Below are 25233 nucleotides of genomic sequence, written 5' to 3'. Positions count from 1 at the left end.
GTTGGCTTGTGATGGAAAATATGTGATGGAAGGGATAGAGAGAGAACTATTGATACTTATGATGGAAGGGATAGAGAGAGAACTATTGGTGCGTGGGAAACGATATGACTTCTTTGTGGGCACATTGAACGACTAAAATGTGACTTTTTTCAATGTGTATTCATTACTTAGTGGTTTTTTATTTTTTATTTAAGAATCAATACTTAGTGGTTGTTAATCAATTTTCCAATGTATAATTACATTCAGTCATATTGTTAATTAAAAAATAATAATAAACGCTAAACCATTATTTGGTAAAAAAAATTATTTTAAGGAAAATTATTTTAAGCAATTTATCTCGTTCTAAATAATAATATTGAATTATATATTAAAAACTTTAAGTTGGCGACAGTCCTTGTTAAATAATAATAAGACTTGAAAATTATATGTTAACCTTAACCCTAATAAGACTTGGAAATTATATCTAAACTTGAATTATATGTTAAATAATAATAAGACTTGAAAATTATTTTAAGCAATTTATATCCTTCTAACCCTAAGACTTTAAGCTGGCGATCATCTCCTTCAACATTGTCAACCCTAACCCTAAGACTTGAAGCATGCTATTATCTCCTTGAACATTGTCAACCCTAACCCTAAGACCTGAAGCTGGCGATCATCTCCTTCGACGTTGTCAACCCTAACCCTAAGACTTGAAATTGGCGATTATCTCCTTTGAACATTGTTGAACGTAAGACCTGAAGATGGCAATCATCTCCTTGAACATTGTCAACCCTAACCCTATGACTTGAAGCTGACGATAATCTCCTTTGAACATTGTTGACCGTAAGACCTGAAGATGGCGATCATCTCCTTGAACATTGTCAACCCTAACCCTACGACTTGAAGCTGGCGATAATCTCCTTTGAACATTGTTGACCGTAAGACCTGAAGACGGCGATCATCTCCTTGAACATTGTCAACCCTAACCCTACGACTTGAAGCTGGCGATAATCTCCTTTGAACATTGTTGACCGTAAGACCTGAAGACGGCGATCATCTCCTTGAACATTGTCAACCCTAACCCTACGACTTGAAGATGGCGATCATCTCCTTTGAACATTGCTGACCGTAAGACTTCAAAAGTCATTTTAAGTTACTAATCTTGTCTTTAATTTTATGATGTGTTATTTTATACGATGTTGATGAAGTAATTTTAACCAAAACTTTTTCGTTAATAAAAAAATATATAAATTACATTTTATTTCTCCATTTCATTCTTCGTTAAAATTCATTTTTTAATGTCTATTTTAATTTATGGACTTTATTAATAATTTTGTTATTGTGTATTCAATTTTTTTAAGGGATCATTACTTAGTGGTTGTTAATCAAATTTTGTTACTTGTTATTTCTAATTTTATTTAGCTTTTCTGCAAATGTAACCAAAAAAAAAAAACTAGTTTATTATGCAGTTAATAAGAGAGAAGAAAAAACCATTTTTCAAAAATAAGAATCATAAATAGTCAACTTATGTAAACAAATACATTATTCACGTGCATTTTTTTTCCAAGTTTATTTAATTCCCAATTTTAATATGTTAATAGTTTGTTTGCCAATTCCAAGTTGCAAAAAGTTAATTGTTTGGTTGCCAATTCCAAGTTGCAAAAGTCATCATTTGGATGCCATTTCCAACTAGCATATTCTCCAGTGAATTATGATAAGACTCTCTATCCTATACAACAATTCATATGTTAAGCACCAGCAAATGCACAATTTTTATCAACATAAATGGGCTCATTAACTTTTTATTTGCTATTATTAAACTTTACGAATTCTTTTAAGTAAAAAAAAATAGCTTTTGAACTTTTTCTTTGGTATTTACTATAACTTTACGAATTTTTTAAGTCAATGAAAATTTATTTAACTTTTTAGTTGTTATTTTGTCAATAAAAGTTTATTTATGAAGATATTGACAATTATATAAAAGTTGTATTTAACTTTTTTCTTTGCTAAGTTTTATCTAAGTAAAAAATAATCAGGGATAAAATTACAACTAATAGGATGAAGATGAAGATGACATTCAATTGTTAGAAATTCGACAACAGATTTGATAACATCTCATTCTATCCTCAACATCTTGCATACTCTCTCTCATAATGTTAAAGTTCTCTTTCAAATATACAACCACCACCAACATATGATTCAACATAGCAATTCGAATATCTCCTTCATTGTCCACTTCTTCTTCACAAAGCTTCTGCGCATTTTTCCAAAGTCTGTCTACCTCATCAAATGCATTCATAACCGTATGTATCTCCTCATTGTCGGGTCGATTGTCTTGAGGCCTAACAACGTTATCTCTAATGTATTGCAATTTGAAATCAGAAAACTGATCAAGAGCATTGTTCAGAACAGTAAAAATGGCAGTGGTTCACCTACGAATGTGAGTATTCATGAAATAAGGATGAACAATGAGCGCATTCTAAAACTTGCAGACACACCTAAGATGTAGAGGATTTTTTGCCTTCACCCTCAAAAGGATATCTAACATTATTTCTGGTGGTAGAACCTCCATGTTGGAGTTTCGGTTCATTCTAAAATGGAATTCGAAGTCTGAATTTGCCTTCTAAAGGAAAAGATGTGATGGAAGGGATAGAGGAGAGAACTATTGATAACTTATAACAGGTGGGTTTTAAAGGAAAAGATGTGGTGGAATAGATATAAACATTCATGGAAACTTGCAATCGGTTCAGATTACTTGTGGGAAACGATATGACTTCTAAAATGTGACTTTTCCAATGTGCCATCATTAATCAGTGGTTATTTTTTTTTACTATTTATTTTTTATTTGAAGTCATCATTACTTAGTGGTTGTTACCCAATTTTCCAAAGTAATTACATTCAGTCATGTTGTTAATTAAAAAATAATTAAAAAACGCATAAGACTTATTTTTTAATGAAATTAAACAATTGTTAATGACATTGCTACTTAAAGTGATGTTAATGTTTTAACTTTTTACTTGATATTTTTAAATTGTTATTCTGCAGTTAATAAGAAAGAATAAAAAATTGTTTTTCAAAAAAAAAAAAAGAATAATAAATAGTCAACTTACGTAAACAAGTACATTATTCACACTTTTAATATTTAGATGACAAGAATAGTTTTGATGAAGATGAAGATGTCTATGCATTGAGATAAATTTGCAAACACTTTTGATGACATCTAATTCTATCCTCAACATTTTGCATAATATCTCTAATAGTGTTGAAGTTGTCTTTCATATATATAACAGCCACCAAAATATGATTCAACATAGCAATTCGAAAATCTCCTTCATTCTTTTCCTTTTCTTCGTCACAAAGCTTCTCCACAGTATCCCAATGTCTTTGAACCTCATCAAATGCATTCAAAACCCTACGTATCTCTTCAGGGATTGGTGCATTTTCTTCACGTCTAATAACGTTATCTGAAATGTATTGCACTTTGAAAGCAGCATACTATTCAGTAGCATCATTAAGTAAATCAAAAATGGCATTGGTCGATCGCCTAATGTGAGTCTCCATGAAATGTTGATCAACAATGAGGGATTTCCAAAACTTGCTAACACACCTAAAAGGTAGAGGATTTTCTGCCTCTGCCTTCAGAAGGATATCAATCATTATATCTGCTGGTATAAACGCCATGTTTGGCTTGTAATGGAATATATGTGATGAAAGGGATAGAGAGAGAACTACTGATACTTATAACACATGGCAATCGGTTCAGATTATTAGTGGGAAGCGATCTGACTTCTCTGTAGGTACATTGAATTACTAAATAAGTGGTAGTCATTACTAATATATTGAATTAAAGAGTAAAAACATGAAAAGGAAAAATTGGCAAAAGACTTGAAATAAAAATTAAATAATAATATTTAATTATATATTAACTTATAATATTTTAAGGAACTATTATTGTTACTTACATTAGTGAAAGAACTTATGGAATATGCACATAACATACGGAAATATTATCTTTACGAATTATTTAAGTCGATAAAAATAGTTTGATTGCCAATTCCAAGTTGCCAAAAGTTAATTATTTGGTTACCAATTCCAAGTTGCAAACGTTATTAGTTGGTTGCAAATTCCAACTAGCTTACTATGCAGTCAAGTAGACTCTATATCCTATGCAAATATGCATAGGTTAAGCAACAATAAATGCTTAAAAGTTTATTTAACTTTTTTATCATCATCAAATGTCTCACTCACTAGTTTATTTAAATTTTTTATTTATTATAATTTTACTTAAAAGTTTTTCTGAAAATATTGACAATTATATAAAAGTTTTATTTAACTTTTTTCTTTGCTAAGTTTTATTTAAGTAAAAAATATCAATATGTTTGGTTGCCAATTCCAAGTTGCACAAGTCATTATTTGGTTACCAATTTCACTTCTACCGATCCATGTTAACCCTAATGCATTTAATACATCTAATCAATCATTTGTTTTGTTATTCTTCTTATCTTTCCCAGGAAATCAGATTTTAAGAGGATGAACCAGAAAATGAACTAAGAATATGAACTCATAAATTTTAAATAGTCGTTTATCAACAAATTATATAAAAGTTTATTTAACTTTTTACTTGTTATTTTTAACTTTATTTATGTTTTCTGCAAATGTAACAAAAAAAAAACTAGTCTATTCTGTAATTAATAAGAGAGAATAAAAAACCATTTTTCAAAAATAAGAATAAAAAATAGTCAACTTATTCGTAAAAAAAATATATATTCAACTTATGTAAACAAGTACATTATTCACATGCAATTTCTTTCCATGTTTATTTAATTCCCAATTTTTTTTTAAGTCAAGATGAACTAACTAAAAATAATAGGATGAACCAAGTTTATTTAATTCCCAAATTTTTTTAATTCCCAATTTTTTTTTAAATCAAGATGAACCAATAAATTTTAAATCAAAATGAACTTAGAAGATGAACTAATACATTTTAAATCAAAGACAATTCATAAGAAATAGGATGAAGATGAATATGACATTGAGAACTGAGCACATTAAGATAATACATTTCAAATCAAATACAATTCATAAGAAAGATAGCAACAGATAAAATTAAAACATAAGAGGATGAAGATGACCCTAAACCACTGACTTGCTATGAATTCTACAACAACTTTGAAAACATCTTATTCTATCCTCGAGATCTTGCATTCTCTCTCTCTCTCATAATGTTGAAGTTCTCCTTCATATAGATAACAACCATTAACATATGATTGAAGAAAGCAATTCGAATATCTCCTTGATTCTTTTCCTTTTCTTCGTCACAAAGCTTCTGCACAGTATTCCAAATTCTTCCAACCTCATCAAATGCCTTCACAACCCTAGTTATTTCTTCATCGTCTGGGCGATTCTCTTGACGCCTAACAAGGTTATTTGTAATGTACTCCAATTCGAAATCAGAAAACTCAGTGAGAGCATTCTGCAGAATCTCAAAAATGGCAGAGGTTGGCCTAACAATGTGTGTATTCATGAAATCAGGATGAACAATGAGCGAATTCCAAAACTTGCAGACACACCTAATATGTAGAGGATTTTCTGCCCTCACCCTCAGAAGGATATCTATCATTATATCTTGTGGTAGAACCGCCATGTCTGAGTCTCGGTTCATTCTAAAATGGGATTTGAAGTCTGAAGTTGGTTTAATGGAAAAGATATGATGGAAGGGATAGAGTAGAGAACTATTGATATTCTTATAACATATGGGTTTTAAAGGAGAAGATGTGATGGAATAGATATGAACATTCATGGAAACTTGCAATCGGTTCTGATTACTTGTGGGAAACGATATGACTTCTAAAATGTGACTTTTCCAATGTGTCATCATTACTCAGTGGTTATTTTTCTTATTTGAAGTCATCATTACTTAGTGGTTGTTACTCAATTTTCCAAAGTAATTACATTCAGTCATGTTGTTAATTAAAAAATAATAAAAAACGCATAACCATTATTTTTTAATGAAATTGAACAATTGTTTATGGCATATTGCTAATTAAAGTGTGTATTATTTTAAGGAAAATTATGTGGTAAAAACATTATTTTAAGGAAAATTATTTTAAACAATTTATCTCGTTCTAAATAATAATATTGAATTATATATTAAAAATTTGAACTTGGCGACACTCCTTGTAAAAAACTTGAATTATATGCTAAATAATAATATTGAGATTGGCGATCATCTCCTTCGACGTTGTTAACCCTAACCATAAAAATTGACGTCGGCGATCATCTACTCGAACTTTGTTAACCCTAAACCTAAGACTTGAAGTTGGCGATCATCTCCTTCAACATTGACAAACCTAACCATAAGACTTGAAGTTGGCGATCATCTCCTTCGACGTTGTTAACCCTAACCATAAAAATTGACGTCAGCGATCATCTACTCGAACTTTGTTAACCCTAAACCTAAGACTTGAAGATGGCGATCATCTCCTTCAACGTTGACAAACCTAACCATAAGACTTGAAGTTGGCGATCATCTCCTTCGACGTTGTTAACCCTAACCATAAAAATTGACGTCGGCGATCATCTACTCGAACTTTGTTAACCATAAACCTAAGACTTGAAGATGGCGATCATCTCCTTCAACGTTGACAAACCTAACCATAAGACTTGAAGTTGGCGATCATCTCCTTTGACGTTGTTAACCCTAACCATAAAAATTGACGTCGGCGATCATCTACTCGAACTTTGTTAACCATAAACCTAATACTTGAAGTTGGCGATCATCTCCTTCAACATTGACAAACCTAACCATAAGACTTGAAGTTGGCGATCATCTCCTTCGACGTTGTTAACCCTAACCATAAAAATTGACGTCGGCGATCATCTCCTCGAACTTTGTTAACCCTAAACCTAAGACTTGAAGATGGCGATCATCTCATTCAACGTTGACATACCTAACCCTAAGACTTGACGTTGGCAATCATCTCCTTCAATGTTGTCAATCCTAACCACAAGACTTGAGGTTGGCGATCATCTCCTTCGACGTTGTTAACCCTAACCATAAGAATTGAAGCTGGCGATCATCTCCTCGAACTTTGTTAACCCTACACCTAAGACTTGAAGTTGGCGGTCATCTCCTTCAACATTGACAAACCTAAACCTAAGACTTGAAGTTGGCGATCATCTCCTTCAACGTTGTCAAACCTAACCCTAAGACTTGAGTTTGGCGATCATCTTCCCGAACATTGTGAAACCTAACCCTAAGACTCTAAGTCATTTTTGCTATACTTGTTAACTAAAAAAAAGGTTAACGCTGACAAAGGTCATTTTTAACCCTAGTCCTTAAGTAAATAAGTGGTAGTCATTATTAACCCTATTCCTTAACTAATAAACATTCGAAAGTCTTTTTCAACCCTAAGGCTTTAACTTAAACAATTGGCAAAAGTTGCAAAAGTCAGTTATAACCCTAGTCTTTAATCTTAATAATGGCAAAAGTCATTATTGACACCATTTCTATACCAAACCCCTATATAAGTAGAACCCACACATTTATGCATCTTAGTATAAACAACTTCTTCATCGATTTAAACATGAGAAGTCTTGGAAATATGAACAGATCTAACCCTAATAGATCATGTTCAACAGCTTCTTCTTCAAATGTTACAAGACGGGGACGAAAATGTTTTTGTGGTTATCATACAGTTTCATTGACTTGTAAAAGGGGACCAAATGCGGGCAGACAGTTCTGGAGATGTCCACTTTGGATGGTAACTATTTCTCCATTTTATTCTTCGTTAAAATTCAATTCTTAATGTCTATTTATGTTTCTGGACTTTATTAATAATTTTGTTTTTCGTGTATTAAAACCCAGACACAACAACCATGTCGCAAGTTTATTTGGCTTGATGAAGATGGAGAAGAAAATATTAACGAGGGTGAAGATCTCCAGACTCGAAGTGATGTTAGTGTTGTTGATCTAGTGAAAGAACTTGTGGAAGATGCACATAAGATTAGAGAGAAAAATAAGAAGAATAAGATGAAGCTCAATCTGATGAAAAAGAGGGGAAATATATTGCTGGCGTTACTAATTATGTCTTTAAGTTTAAATATTGTATTTTTTATGATGTTGATGGAGTAGTCTTGAGCTTAGAATTACTTTTTCTTTAAGTTTAAAAAATTATATAAAAGTTTATTTACCTTTTTCTTTGTTATTTTTAACTTTACGAATTCCAGGTTGCAAAAAGTTAATTATTAGGTTGGTTTTTCCATGTTGCAAAAGTCATTAGTTGGTTGCAAATTCCAACTAGCTTATTCTGCAGTCTTAAGTTTCCAATGCATAGGTTAAGCACCATAGATGCACAATTTATTAAAAAAAAATAGAACGATTAACAAGAAAGAAGAAAAATTCATTTTTAAAAAGTAGTAAATGACAACTATTAAACTAAAAAGATATGACAATATGAAACTTAGAAGATGATCTAATACAAAATGACGGTTAAGAAGATGAAGATGACATCTAAAATAGTTACACTGAATTGAGAAAAATTCTCAAACAATTCTGATGACATCTCATTTTATATTCCACAATTTGCATAATATCTCTCATATTGTTGAAATTCTCTTTCAAATATCTAACAAGACCCAAAAGATGATTGAGCTTTGCAATTCGTTTCATAAACCAGTGTTTCTCTTCTTCTTCTTCATAATCTAAAAGCTTCCACGCATCATTCCAGATTCTTTCAAACACATCAAATGCATTCAAAACCGTTCGTATCTCTTCCTCGTCCGGTCCATCTTCTTGACGTACAGCCACATTATTTCTAACATATTGAATCTCGAAAGCATGGTATTGATTAAGACCCTCTTTCAATAGAGAAAATATTTCAGTGTTCATTCTGATAAGGTGATTCTTAATGAAATGAGGATCATCAATGAGCGATTTCCACAACTTGCAAACTCACCTTAGTTCTATAGGATTGTCTGACTCCACCTTCAGAAGGATTTCGATCATGACTTCTGTAGGTAATTTGAAGTCTGACATTATAAAAGAAGAACCTTTTTTAAAACTTTTGAAAGAAGGTGAATGGAAAATATATGATGGATTAGATGAAGTGGTTTATATAGACATTCATGGAAATTGCAATCGGTTTAGATACCTTTTTGGAAGCGTTATGACTGGTCTCTAAGCACATTGAATTTCTAAAATGTGACTTTTTCAATGTGTCATCATTACTTGGTGGTTGGTAATCAATTTTTCAATGTAATTACATTCAGTCATATTTTGTAATTAAAAAATAATAAAAAACGCACAGAGAGGGAGTGAATAATGAGAAGAAAAATAGGACAACTTATGTAAACAACTACATTAAGCACTGCACAAGTAACAAGACCATGTTAGAAAGTGAGTGAAGACAAATTTAGTACAACTTAACACCAGCAAAATAAAGTGTACAATCCTCAACAGGATTCAAAGAGCTTAACAACAAACTATTGTCCATAAGTTTCACTAATACTGGCTAGTTCAAATAAAAAGTCACATTCAACGACGTAAGGACATAATATGTTGCATCAACGTCGTACAAGAAGCAACTTCCATCACATTCACAGTAGGTTCAGGTCCGCTTCCCGACCCAGCTTGAATATCTTCCTACACAAACACAAGTCAAAAGCATTTCTCATTGGACTGGGACACATTACATTTAGACTCAACATTGGCAATTCAAAATTGAAGTTATACTCTGTCATCTTTGTTAGACGGATCATTTCCTGACACATTATCATCTTCTTCATCATTGTCCATTGCCGCGACTTTGGCCTCCTAAATCAAAAATTATCCATGTTAACATTAAAAAACAACATATATGAGGTCAAGAATATGGGATTACTTTGATTGAACTTACATTTAGTGCCATTAGTCTCCTTGATGCCCTAACAGGTGCCTCACCATGCGTTCTTCTTTTCCTTTTCTTTCCTACTTTAGCTTGTTCAGGAATCATCACACAATCCTCACTGTCAATGTTCTTATCCTGCCAAAAATTGAGAAGTTAATCAAAATGTGCATATTACTTGTGCAGTAAGTAGGTCATTTACATTCCTATATTTAAACACATTGTTGGTACTTACTTTCATATTCACGGATCTTTGTGAATCCTTGACAACCTCGCTTTGACTACCTCCCTTTAATCCTCCTGCCACGTCTTTTTGGCTAGCACTCTGAGACATAGGCGCAGAACATGTCTTTTTCTTTGGGTGTCCTCCCTTTGATCCTCCTCCCACGTCTTTTTGGCTAGCATGTTGAGACATGGGCGTAGAAATATGTTGACTGCTTGCAGCACAGGTCTTTTTCTTTGGGTGTCCTCCCTTTGATCCTCCTCCCACGTCTTTTTGGCTAGCATGCTGAGACATGGGCGCAGAAATATGTTGACTGCTTGCATCACAGGTCTTTTTCTTTGGGTGTCCTCCCTTTGATCCTTCTCCCACGTCTTTCAGGCTAGCATGCTGAGACATGGGCGCAGAAAGATGTTCATTGCTTGCTGAACAATTCTTTTTCTTTGATTTCACTCCCTTTGATCCTTCTCCCACGTCTTTCTGGCTAGCATGCTGAGACATTGGCCCAGAAAGATGCTCAGTGCTTGCGGAACAAGTCTTCCTCTTTGATTTGGCTCCCTTTGATCCATGAGACATTGGCCCAGAAAGATGCTCAGTGCTTGCGGAACATGTCTTCCTCTTTGATTTGGCTCCCTTTGATCCATTTCCCACGTCTTTCTGGCTAGCATGCTGAGACATGGGCGCAGAAAGATGTTCATTGCTTGCAGAACAATTCTTTTTCATTGATTTCACTCTCTGTGATCCTTCTCCCACGTCTTTCTGGCTATCAGGCTGAAACATGGGCACAGAAAGATGCTCAGTGCTTGCGGAACATGTCTTCCTCTTTGATTTTCCTCCCTTTGATCCTTCTCCCACGTCTCTTTGGCTATCGGGCTGAGACATGGGCACAAAAAGACGTTCAGTGTCTGCGGAACATTTTCTGGCATCATGTTGCTTGCTGCCACAGTTTGAACATTTTCTTACAAACTTTGGTGCCTTTTTATTCTTCTTTGGAGCACCTTTGCACTTCACTGGCAATGGATCACGTATGTGGTCCATTGTTGAGTTTCCAGTAACAATTGGAACTTCAGGGCTCACGTACTTTTCCCGAAGCTTTTGTATGTCATCCAGCACATCAGCATACAAGCTACCCTTTTTTGACATTTCCCTGCAAAAATTTGTAAACACATTACATAATGCACCATATTGAGCAATCTCCATCAACTTAGAATCTACTTCCCCACAATAGTCCACATTCAAGAAACCAATCTTCGCCTTTTTCGTCCAACGCAACAAGATCAAACATTCTGGAATGTGTTCAGCACGTTCTTCCTTCAACACAAAAAAAAATATGGGAGCATGGAACCCCTCGAGATTCAAATTTCCTGCATGAACACTGAATTGCTGAGATCGACCCATCGTATAGAATTTCATAAACACCCTCCTCAAGATATTTTGTCAACTTCATTTTTCGCAAGTCACCATTCACTTCTTTTTCCTTCACACTCAGTGCAACACCTTTCATAATCTCTTCTTTCACTTCTTGAAAGATCTCTGCCGTATAGATTTCAGCAGCCTCGCGTTCAAGACAACGCAGATGAGTTGTCAGCACAGGGGATGAAAACCTGGATTTAAAATCAGCTACAAGTTCGTTATTTCTGTAGCCTCTCATTGCCTCGTCAAAATTGTGCAGAAATTCAAAGATGTTTCCTTTCTTCCTAACATAACTCTTTATGATTTTATTAACAGGCTCACATTGAGACGTAGTTCTTATACCACCAAAGAAATCGTCACGCAGGTATGCAGTTGCCCACAATTCTTTGTTCCATATGTTTTGGTAACCCATGGATTGTTCTCAAGGCCATTTTCCCTCACCAAGTCCCCCCAAAACTCTTCAAATTCATCCTCCGTAAAATTAGAGTACATTGCTTTTTTAAAACCTTCCAAAAAAGCTGAATTCTTGACATTGTCCATAGCATTCTTGTTCAGATGCCAAGCACATAGAAGATGACGCGTACTTGGTAAAACCGCCTTTATCGCCTCCCTCATAGAACCGTCACCATCTGTTACAACTGCTTTTGGAAGTTTTTTTCCCATACAATCTAGAAAACTGGTCAACACCCACATATAAGTGTCTATTGTTTCATCCATCACCAATGCAGCACCAAATATAACTGTTTGTGAGTGGTTGTTGCAGCCTGACAAAATCACCAACGGATAGTGGTATTTGTTCTTGTTGTACGTTGTGTCAAATGCAACCACATCGCCAAAGCATAAATAATCTGATCTACTTGTGCCATCTGCCCAAAATAGACATTTCAAACGTCCGTCATCAGTGGCAGAATATTCACAAAAGGAATGTGGATCAGTTGAGGACTTAACATTTAGATAGTTTAGGGCAGCTGAAACATCACCATCCTTAATAACAGCATGCATTTTTTTGTCAAAGTAATTGTACAGATCTTTCTTAGTGAACCCAACACCGGGATATCCACCCTTCTGAGCCACCATGTATCCCATTATATGACAAGTTCTTATTCCGTGTGACTGAAGACCATCAATTTGTGCTTTATCTACCTCGGATATTTTCCGATAAACAGGGTGTAAATGCACAGCATTGGTTGGAGTAGGTTCATGGTTGTGACCCTCTTCAAAAATAGACACAACATATCTACCCTTTTTGGGTCTGTAGTGAACACGGAGCCTAGCTGGACACTTTGTACGAGTGATACGTCGGTGATCTCTTTGCCTATCTAACCTTGATAAATGCTTCTTCTCTCTGAACCCCTGCTTGTTGCATACATACTGCCTCATTACAATCTCACTGTTAACATTGCGCCTAATATCACTCTTCCTAACAGCAAAACCATTACACTTACCGTACTTATAATAAAAATCGTAAGCTTCATCAACACTCGCAAATTCCATTTTCCTTATTCCTTCAGCAGTTAATGAATTTATCCTTACCATTTCCTCACCAACAACTACATCATCATCTTCAGCTAAATTGTTATCACCTTCACTACCATGACAATCACTTTCATCGCCTTCACTTTCATCACCTTCACTTTCATCACCTTCACTAGCATGACCTTCACTTTCATCACCTTCACTTTCATCACCTCCACCTTCATCACCTTCACTTTCATCACCTTCACCTTCATCACGTTCACCTTCATCACCTTGACTTTCATCGCATTTACTTCCATCATCTTCACCTTTATCACCAGCACTATAATCACCAGAACAACCACCATCATCACTTTCATTGTCTCCAGTTTCATCATATCGCTCATCACCTGTATTCCCTTGAGTATTCTTCGTATAATTACCATGACTCACATCATCATCATCTACATTCTGTTCAACATTCTCAGTAGATTTACCACCACTCCCAACAACGATCGGATGTGTTTCGTCACTCAAATCCACATCCGTAGAACCGTAATCATGTTCCGGTGTACCAAAATCAGTAAAGGCATTGTTGTTGTTTTCCATCTGGAATACAAAATTTAAACCAAAATGAGATAAACCCTAATCACTTATCAAACCAAATGAAGATATAAACCATAATCAATGAACCCTAAACAACCAACAAAACTACTCAATCCTAAGTTCTATTCACTATTGAACCAGCGAATCTACTTAATCACTAATTTCCCTAACCCTAATCAACAAATCAAAAACTATTTCCGTAATCAAAACCAGCGAATCTACCCTAATCCCTAATTTACGTATTTGATTTCGCATGACCTAACCAATCCCGATAATATTACATGCAGAAAAAAATATGTGCAGTTGAGCTTACCTAACTTCACAGTTGAGCTTGAAATACGAATCCAAGGGCAACGATCGGGAAATAGGGTGGAGACTGGAGATTGGAGACGACGATGGAAGGGCAACGATCGGGAAAAGGGTGGAGATTGGACGCAAAATCCTTCTACTCTGGTGGGAGAGGAGAAAGAAAAGGGGTGAAATGGGTAGGCTTCAGCAAGAACAGAGGGGAAGAACGTTCAAATTCTTTTTTAAATTTTAAAGTTAATTTTTTAACTTTTTTGATTAAAATTGATTTAAAAACAAAAGGAAAATAGTGCAATTAAAATTAGTTTAAGGGCTAAAGTACAATTAAGGAACACATCACATACCATGCATCCGCCCGTACCATATAACACGCCTAAAAGTTAGTTTGACTGACTTTTGATCACGTGGCGCGTTCTTATTAGTTGTAGGGTTACTGCACCGAAGAAGTCATTTGCCTGACTTCACCATAGAATTTTCCTATAAATTTTAGTGGCGGAGCCATGGGGGAGGCCTATGGAGGCCATGGGCCCCCTTAAAAAATTTATTTTGTTTAGTGATAGTCAAATAAAATACTAGCAAGTTTTTTTTTTCTCGAAGTTACAATACTAGTTAGGTGTCATTTGTATTGAGACTATTTTTTTTCCATTTGAAAACATGCAAAACAATTCATTAATACTCCATTTTTTTTAAGGAATTCGTTAATACTCCATATACTTCTCAATTGGACGTAATCAGTAAAAATGAATTTTTGTGATTTGTCAAAATATTAAAAGTGATACTGTGGATATATTCTTAATTTTTGGGACAACTCTAGATATTAATCTCTCAAGTTTTGTGGGGTTTAAATGGACGAAAACATTATCGAGTTTAACATTGCTGCATGTTCAAACTCGAGTTCAAGTTTAAAACTTTGATCGGGTTAGAAGAGACTTGTGTCATCTCATATAAATACTTTTGATTAGTTTAAGTTTTCTTTACAAAGTTGTTTTTTAAGTTTTGGCCCTCCGAAGTCAGAATCTTGGCTCCGCCCTTGAATGCAATGTGGATATTTTTAATGACATGGCAGTTTTTTGACTGTGTGTCTACATTTGAAGAGGACATTTTTTTTTCTCCATGACTCAAACAAGCTAAAAGACCCTATGAAATGGGTTATAGGATTGTTAAAAAAGAACATTCAACACCGTCAATGTATATTTTGTTTATTTGAAGAAGTTAAAATGAAATTTATTTAAAACAAAAAGAATCCTAGCAAGCACAAGGAATGCTAAGCTAGGAGACTTAAAAGCAACATACAAAGGAAAAAGGAAAAGTGTTCGTATATATGCGGAACACCCAAACAAACACTCATCTATCAAATACAAACTTCTACAAGCAAACCAAAAATACCCTCCACCGAGAGCCCTCGAAACCAATAAAAACTAAACACCAAACCAAGAAATCATCTCCAAAAACCAAAGTCCAAACGTGCAATAGCAGGAACAAATCTTGTGCCAAACCATTAAAAAACCTCTCCAAAATAACCATCAAACTTACCAAAAACCCATGTAACCGCACCTTAAACAAGCCATACCATCTAACATTCGTGTATTTGAAAACCCCATCAACAACAAACTCATAGAAGAAAACCCACAAAAGCACCACCACCACTAGCCACCAAAAGCACCACCACCAACAAAAAAATACCATTAACCACCAAAAAAACCACCATTAATCCTCACCAAAAACAGCACTAGCGACCACGAAAACCAATAAACCCCACTGACCCTCCCATCAGCGACCACCACACACCCCTAGCCACCACACAACCACCACGAAGACAACAACGAAAATAGCTCAATGCTCATCACCACCACCACCACACAAATCCATCACCACACCGCAGGTCCGCAATCACAGATTCTAGATCCACCACAACACCACCACAAGTCGGACTCTTCTCTCCACCGATCCACCAAAACAACATCGTCGCCACCACTGCAAAACCACCACGTCATCACCACCTTCACCTCCTATCACCGCCAAAACCGTGACCTACTCCACCACAACACACCAACAGAAAATAGAACACGCAACAATTCAAAACGAAAAAAAAAATCGCCGTCATTTCGAAGAGGAACAAAAACAACCAAAACACACAAGACCATCGGAGAACAACAACCTTAACGCCGGCGCCGATAGATCTGGCGTTTAGAGGTGGTGCGGAGGACTGGTGTCACTCGTCGCACCACCACTCTAACCAGCTACATCTTGTAAATTGAGGGTTTGGATTTCAATGTATATTTTGTTGCATTATGACCTTATAATATTGAAATGTATAAATATTCTTTTGCAATTTCAATATTAGGCACAGGGCAACAAATATTCGGCAAACAAACCCAAAAACAAAATTTCGAATTTTGACTCCATAGTCATTGTTTCAAAAATGAATCTCTTAGTTTTTTACTAAATAGTTTTCAAGGGAGAAAAAGAATTTCCACGTAACAAACATGCAACATCTTTTCATCCTTAGACGTGTTCTTCAACTCTTTGCTAGTGACCTTCAAATTCAAGAGATCTTTCAAAGAGTTGAGAGCAACAAACGTAATTATAATAATTATAAGTAAAAGAACGTATGTTGGAACACTTAAAAGCATTTTTTTTTCTATATACAAAATATAATTTTGATGGAAGAATAGAAAAATGATGTTGGATAGAAGGTAAAGTTTGTGTTGGTGATTAAACTTACGGTGGAAGGCAAATGATATAAAAATTGGAAAGTTTAGAAAGCACTGGGAACAATTTATAATTACATCCCTTAATTTATATTTAAATTGTTTTAAAATAAATGAGTAATAACAGCTATTAGGATTGTCAATATTCAATACCTCTTCAAGTGGCATCACCATTCAGGGGCGGTGGCACCCCTGGTTAGCCTGGGCACTAGCCCGAGCTCAGCTGTTACTTTTTTGTATCAAGTCTAACTCAATAGTCCTTTTCCTACTTAAAAAAGGGTAAAATCTGAAAATTCTCACACACAAAGAGATTTCGGTAAGGGAATTTATTTATCTTCTAATTTTATTTAACACACTATTGGCAGGTTCATCTATCTTATTTTGAATGGTTAATTGTTCAAATTGACCATGTAAAATAAAAAACATATATTCTAGCATTGTAATTCGAGTTTTTTTCTTATTTTCATCCTATAATATACGCGTAGTATAAAAATGTGACATAGATGTTGAATTTTTTCATGATTTGTTTCATACATGTTTAGCACATTAAAATATAGCTTTACACGAAAAATTAAATTTTTTCGACCGGGGATAAATTAATTATGAATTTCTTAAACAATTTATAATTAATTTGTATCTCATTTAAAAACTACAAAAATTTATTATGAAGGTTCTTATCATCTTCTAGTCATGCCTGCAAAATTAGGGAACTAAATTTGACCTGTGAGTATACGTTTACTCGGAACAAAATTTCAATTTTGCACGTTTTGGTTGAAAAATCAAAATAAATTGAAACGACTTCGAAATGCTATGAAACTTTATAGATTCTTTTTATGTATTTTTATAGATGTCTCTGCAAATAATGAGCTCAAAATTTGATCTATAGGTCAAGATATTCGTTGTTTTGTTTTTTGAGTTTTTGACACTTTAAAAATTCATAATTAATTTGTCGTTTGTCGAAAATTTGTAATATTTTGTGTAAAGCCATATTTTAACGTTCTTAACATACCATATTTTACGATAAATTTTTTGCCCAGGCTCTATAATTTTCTTGGATCCGCCACTGTCACCATTTGCAATTGTCATTGCCATGAGAACAACAACTAAAACACGGTTTTAAAAGCAATTTTCTCTTATAACTTTAATTAATTTTTGGGTTTTGTAATATGGACACGCTTCATCGGTAAATCGTCGTATTTTTTTTGTAAGTCATAATAAGATATTACTTTTATTCTAAATTTGTTATTATTATAAAATTTAATTTTTAATAAAAATGGTAAAGGTCCAAATTTAGACTACTTTTAGAGGTGACACTTATGGTTTTATTTATATATGGAATAAGATTGAAACAAATTTACACCAATTTATAGAACCATGGTATTTGGTTGCACTTTTAACAGTTTTGCATCAAATTAAAGCATTGAAAGAAACCAACCATGTGATTTGCATTCATTAATTGATTCCACATGCAAAGAACTTGGTGAAAATGTTGAAACAAAGAAAATGTGGATAGTTATTATTTATTAAAAGGGTAAATGTTTAATTAGTAATACTACATTGTTTAGATTTTGGAATGATGATAGTAAATGTTACTAGTTAACATAGTAAATACTATGATCATGTTAAAGAAAAGTCAGCTAGATAAATACTCATACAAAACCAACATACATATCTGCCATGACTCTATATGAAAAGAACTAATACAAACCCATTTTCAAGTGGTAGCATTGTGCTTTTCACTTTCACACCGTATTTCCATTTTTTGGCTCCTTCTCATTCATTCGGTGTCCGCTTCTTTGAATTACAAGAGACACACTAGCACATAATTTTGAAAAATGCAATCCCAAGCAACTCCATGGAAGTCTTCTATAGAGAAATTATATGCTTTCACAGCAAATTGTTTTGATGGTAAGGATCATAGTCAGGTTTGTAGACAAATCCAAATTGACAATAGTTACTTTTTCAAGTAATACTGAATTTATGCTAATGTAATAGTTAAACGCAAAATCATAAATAAAATAGATTTGAGTGTGCTCCTTCTCGAGATCTCAGGTTCGATTCTCTCCGATGTCAATTTCGTGGGCTAATTTAGCTTCTTAAAAAAAAAATAGATTTGTATGCATGAAAACAAAATATCAACATAAATATAAACATGGACCCTAAGCTATAGTAGTTACAACTCTCTTCCTCAAGAGATGGTAATGAAGATGGGAGAATTGGTTCTATAAAAAAACAAAAAAAAAAAAACTAGCTCAATAAGCACATGAATGGAAGCAATCAAATGATAATATGGATCCTAAGAGTCCTTTCTATAAGAAGAGGAAGACCATGTATGACAGCAACACAAGGAATGATGTTAGTCAAAAATTCACCAAACATACAAAAGACAGAAAGCCTCCTAGGAGAGGCTGGCTAGCAATCATGAAGCTTATTTCTTGGAACTGTCGTATGTTGGGACACCCATTTTACTGCAATACTGTTAGTGGTGGTAAATCCACTACCATGTAAATCCTTCTAATTTACTTAAAACACAATAATTCATTTATAAAATTATAATTCATGTCAATCTTGAAAAAACATAGGATAAAAATCGTTCGTAAATTTTAACTTTCAAGCATCCCATAATAATTGAAACTAAACTTTGAATCAAAACCTATGTTTTTTTTTTTTAACAGAAAGTTGAAGTCTTATTAGAATTTTTTATTTAACTTTGTGAAAAAAGGAACCTAGCAAAGCGCTAAGCTACCAAAAAGAATATATAAATATAAAGAAAGGATGGAACAACAACATAAAAGAACCCAAAAAATAGAGAGGGGGCCAAACCAAACCTCTCTAATGAGTCACAAACCTATAGTTAGGTAAACCTAATCCATTTCTACCAAAAGAAGATCTTATGCACATAGGAAGATCATACCAAACAGTGAGATTAGCAACATTAGCACCTAGACTAGCTAAAGAGTCTGCACAAACATTACCTTCTCTGTATATATGAGATTGACAGAATGACATAACAACACTAATGGCTTGACAGCACATAAAGGCATAACAGCACCAATGGCATGACAAAACATAATGAGTATAAGAGCACTCACCTTGACAGCACATAACAACACTCTGGCATAACAGAGTGGCATGACAGCACCAATTCTCTTTGATGAAATATATAATTAGTTTTCCCATGATGCAAATTGTAATTCATGTGTATATATATTAGCTTTCAGTGATCAATAAAAGCATCGAAACATATTTTATTATATGGCATCAGAGCAATTTTCGATCTAGGAAAGGGTGTTGAAACTGCCCTTATTTCCTCTTGTTCATTGTACTGCTATTGCAGTTTGTACTTCTGACCTCCCTGAAGTTTCATCACATCCATTTATTCCTCTAATTCTTCCGCACCACTCAAACTATCCCAGCCATTAGTGTTGTTATGTCAATCCATCATTCCAATCACGTTGGACAACGATTCAAGCCTCTATATATCATGGTCTGCCTTATTTCAAGTTCAAGCTTGTGTTCATAACGTGCTTGATCATATCATCACTCCCACTGATGAAAAAGAAAGACAAACAGCAGAAGCAACAAAGAAAAATGACCCCGGTCTCTGGAAACGTCTCGATGCGGTCATTTTACAGTGGATGTATGCCACCGTAACCCAGGATATTCTCAGTTCCATTCTGGTAATCAATGATACTGCTGAAAATTGTTGGAAAAGAATTGCTGCTATGTTTCAAGATAACAAGCATTCGAGAGCAGTCCACCTCGAACATCAATTCACCAACACGAATTTGGAAGATTTTTCGTCTACCAAAGCCTATTGCAATCGTCTCAAATTACTCGCCGATCAACTTGCAAATGTTGATTCTCCAGTGAACAACACTCGCCTTGTGTTGAAAATGATTTCTGGACTCACCGACTCATACGCAGGATTCGTCACATACATTCAGCAACACGATCCCTTGCCGACATTTGAAACGGCGAAATCTCGGTTGGAACTAGAAGAATCAACCATGGCTCAACGTGTTGCACGCAAATCCAGCCACTCCTCATCTCAGGAAGCCTTGCTAATGAAATCACAAGATGAAAATTCATTTTCTTCCATCTCTCCTACTACCAATCATGTGCGTGCTGCCAACAACAACAACAGCAGCAGCAGCAGCAGCAATACTCACGGTAACCACAATAATCGAGGACGGAACCGCGGTAAGGGGAGATACTCCGGCAGAGGCAGCCGCAACTACAACGGCGGAAATGGATGGCAGCAATCAGGCGATGGTGGACGCGGTCAAAATTCCTACTGGCAACAGCAACAACAGGCCCCTTGGCAGTGGCCACCGTATCCTACTAGGACCCCTCCACCATGCCCTTATCCAACTTTTTGGAATAGGCCTAATGCGAACCCAAAAACTCAACAAAATGGTATTCTTGGACCTAAGCCACCAGCTGCATTTACTGCAACTGGACCAAGTCCAACAGATATTGAAGCTGCTCTCCACACTCTCCATCTCGCTCAGTCTGACCCATCTTGGTACATGGACACCGGAGCAACATCTCACATGACATCCACACATGGTAATCTCTCATCTTATTTTAATTTGAGCAAAAATAATAGTATTATCGTAGGAAATGGTCATTCAGTTCCTATTCATGGTTTTGGAAATGCTAACTTAACCCCGCCTCACCCTCCATTAGCTTTATCAAATGTCCTCCATGCACCAAAATTAATTAAAAATTTAATCTCTGTTCGTAAATTCACTACCGATAACCAAGTGTCTGTTGAATTTGATCCATTTGGTTTTTCTGTGAAGGATTTTCAGACGGGGATGGTTCTAATGAGATGTGAGAGTCAAGGCCAACTATATCCCATCACAAACACAACCACAAATAAAAACAAATTTCCTTCCGAGTTTGCAGCTCTATCTACTTCTGTTTGGCACGACCGTCTAGGTCACCCAGGAGCATCTATTTTAGAATCTCTTCGAAAAAATAAAATGATTGATTGTATTGCTACTTCAAAGTCAAATTCAAGTTTTTGTCATTCATGTCCTCTTGGTAAACATATTAAAATGCCATTTGTTAATTCAGATAACTCTACTCTTATGCCATTCGATATTTTACACAGTGATGTGTGGACTTCTCCCGTATTGAGTACTTCCGGTCATAAATATTATGTGCTTTATTTAGACAACCATTCGAATTTTTTGTGGACTTTTCCAATTTCACACAAATCTCAAGTGTTTTCAACTTTTGAAAAATTAAGAGCATATATTAAAACTCATTTTCATAGGGAAGTTAAAAATATTCAGTGTGATAATGGTAGAGAATATGTCAATGGCAATTTTCAAAAACTCTGTCAAGCAAATGGAATTTCATTTCGTTTCTCGTGTCCTTATACTTCATCTCAAAATGGCAAAGCTGAACGAAAAATCCGATCCATTAATAATATAATTCGGACTTTACTAGTTCATGCTTCTCTACCTCCAAAATTTTGGCACCATGCCTTACAAATGGCAACTTATCTATTGAATATTTTACCAAACAAAAACTTGAATTATCAATCACCTCTCAAAATTCTGTTTCAAAAAGACCCGTCCTATTCTCATCTACGAGTATTTGGGTGTTTATGTTACCCACTTTTTCCATCACCTACTATAAACAAACTCCAACCTCGTTCCACCCCATGTGCCTTTTTAGGATATCCTTCCAATCATCGCGGATACAAATGTTATGATTTATCACAAAATAAAATCATTCTTTGCCGCCATGTGATATTCAATGAATTAGAATTCCCCTTCTCTAAGCTGCACACTCTCAATCAAATCAATTATCAATTTCTTGATGATGAAGTATCACCTTACATAAACCACTTCATCACACAAACTAGCCCAGGTCCAAGGACACCAAACATCACACAACAGAACTCTCAACCACCTACTCAACTAGGACCGACCTCAACCCCCCAATCAGACCAATCTACCTCTCAACCGGACCAAATTCTGCCTTCCACATCTACTCCACAAAATATACCACTTCCTGCTATTTACCAACCTACCATTAGTGAAGAAAACAAACCAGTTACGAGGAGCCAACATGGCATTTTTAAACCCAACCAAAAATACATCAATCTCCACACCGAAGTCACAAAATCTCCTCTCCCTCGTAACCCTGTGTTAGCACTAAAAGACCCGAATTGGAAAATGGCTATGGATGATGAATACAATGCTCTAATTCAAAATAAGACGTGGGATTTAGTGCCCCGTCCACCTAATGCAAATGTTATTCGTTCTATGTGGATTTTTAGGCATAAAGAAGAATCTGATGGTTCTTTTGAGAGGCATAAAGCCCGACTTGTAGGTAACGGTGCAGGTCAACAGGTTGGCATAGATTGTGGAGAGACCTTTAGTCCAGTTGTCAAACCAGCCACCATCCGAACAGTACTCAGTATTTCCTTATCTAAAGCATGGAAAATTCATCAGTTAGACGTCAAGAATGCTTTCCTACATGGTGAACTCAAAGAAACAATGTATATGCATCAACCTTTGGGCTTTAAGGATCCAAATCTTCCTCATCATGTCTGCCGTCTGCGAAAATCTTTGTATGGGCTCAAGCAAGCTCCAAGAGCATGGTACAAACGGTTTGTAGATTATGTATATTCTATCGGATTCTCTCAAAGCAAGTCAGACAACTCTCTTTTCATCTACCGAAAAGATACACACATGGCCTATCTTCTTCTTTATGTGGACGACATCATTCTCACTACTTCTTCTAATAATCTTCGCAAGTCTATAATATCACGACTCAGCTCTGAATTTGCTATGAAAGACTTGGGACCACTGAGTTATTTTTTGGGTATTGCAGTTACTCGACATAATGGTGGTTTGTTCCTATCTCAGAAAAAGTACGCAGATGAAATTCTTGAGCGAGCAGGTATGTCATCATGCAGATCATGTCCCACTCCGGTTGACACTAAACCAAAGCTTAGTGTCAAGAAGAGCACTCCCTATGAAGACCCATCATTATACCGTAGCCTTGCTGGTGCTCTCCAATACCTCACCTTCACGAGACCCGACATCACATATGCGGTACAACAGATATGTCTTTTTATGCATGACCCCATGGACGATCACATGCACTCTCTTCGACGCATTTTGCGTTATATTCAGGGAACTAGTCACTATGGTTTACATCTTTATCCATCATCCACTACATCGTTGATCTCTTACACAGATGCTGATTGGGGAGGATGTCCCGACACTAGACGATCTACCTCTGGTTATTGTGTTTTTCTTGGAGACAACTTACTATCATGGTCGTCCAAACGTCAACCCACATTGTCTCGATCCAGTGCTGAAGCTGAATATCGTGGAGTTGCCAATGTCGTCTCTGAGTCATGCTGGTTACGTAACCTACTTCTTGAACTTCACTGTCCGATACACAAAGCTACTATGGTGTACTGTGATAACGTTAGTGCCATATATCTTTCCGGTAATCCTGTTCAACATCAACGTACAAAACATGTCGAGATGGACATTCACTTTGTACGTGAAAAGGTAGCTCGTGAACAGATACGTGTCTTGCATGTTCCCTCGCGCTATCAAATTGCGGATATATTCACCAAGGGTCTTCCCCTAATACTCTTTCAAGACTTTCGAGACAGTTTAAGCGTACGCCAACCTCCCGCTTCAACTGCGGGGGTGTGACAGAATGACATAACAACACTAATGGCTTGACAGCACATAAAGGCATAACAGCACCAATGGCATGACAAAACATAATGAGTATAAGAGCACTCACCTTGACAGCACATAACAACACTCTGGCATAACAGAGTGGCATGACAGCACCAATTCTCTTTGATGAAATATATAATTAGTTTTCCCATGATGCAAATTGTAATTCATGTGTATATATATTAGCTTTCAGTGATCAATAAAAGCATCGAAACATATTTTATTATAGAGATGTCAAAAAATTCATACTACTAGTTAATTGCAAGCAATTCAACCATCTGTTTCTAAGATGCCAAGGAACTATGGATTGATTTTTGAAGGCACTAACCACCACTTCTGAATCCACTTCAAGCCAAAGATTGGTCCAATGATGAGTGTTGGCTAACTCAATAGCTCTCATGGCACCTGACAGCTCAGCATGCAAAGAATCACCAACTCCAGTATTTTCGCCAAAGCAAATCATGAGGTCTGCTTTGCAGTTTCTGAATATGCCTCCACAAGATGATAAATTCCCATTAGAAGAACCATCTGTGTTACATTTTACCCATCTAATAGGAGGAGGCTGCCAAATTACCTCTATCATATTTGGAGCTCTAGGAGGATGAAGAATTGAACTTCTTCAAAATGACAAAGTTGGCTATACTAGGAGATGCAACTTTCTTTGGGAGATTACCATATAAAGCAGCATTAGAAGTAACAGAAGCAATTGAAGACTTCCAAGGAATTTTCTTGTTTTGAAATCTTATTTGGTTTCTTGTGAACCAAATGCTATTTATGAGATTTATTAGAGCAGCAATGACCACAACTTTACATTGAGGGTTCCAAGAACCATTGCAAATGTTCCATACAACTTGTAATCATACATTTAACTATTTTTTTACATTTAACTATGCTAACCATACAACTTGTTAAAATTTGATGTTAAA

At 35.4% G+C, this 25233-nt stretch overlaps 1 protein-coding gene, 1 long non-coding RNA gene and 1 pseudogene across 2 annotated transcripts; all 3 read right to left on the bottom strand.

Annotated features, from left to right (window-relative positions):
- Positions 1-5167: 5167 nt before the first annotated feature.
- On the bottom strand, positions 5168-5626 carry LOC146951110 (uncharacterized). The gene has a single exon (XM_085748712.1). The coding sequence runs from the start codon at positions 5624-5626 to the stop codon at positions 5168-5170; it is 459 nt and encodes a 152-aa protein (XP_085604838.1).
- A 3672-nt stretch (positions 5627-9298) lies between these two features.
- Positions 9299-10647, bottom strand: LOC146951109 (uncharacterized). The gene is made up of 2 exons (XR_015027788.1): positions 9879-10647; positions 9299-9796 (listed from the first exon to the last, which is right to left on the bottom strand). It is a non-coding gene; the product is annotated as an uncharacterized LOC146951109 (long non-coding RNA).
- A 3-nt stretch (positions 10648-10650) lies between these two features.
- Positions 10651-13413, bottom strand: LOC146951108 (protein FAR1-RELATED SEQUENCE 5-like; annotated as a pseudogene).
- Between the last annotated feature and the right edge of the window lie 11820 nt (positions 13414-25233).

The sequence above is a fragment of the Medicago sativa genome, chromosome 2, assembly GCF_051527215.1.
Source record: "Medicago sativa cultivar Bolivia chromosome 2, Bolivia_mono, whole genome shotgun sequence".
Taxonomy (NCBI): Eukaryota; Viridiplantae; Streptophyta; class Magnoliopsida; order Fabales; family Fabaceae; genus Medicago; species Medicago sativa.
Note: the sequence above shows the minus strand (reverse complement) of the source record. Positions and strands in the feature narration are given on the sequence as shown.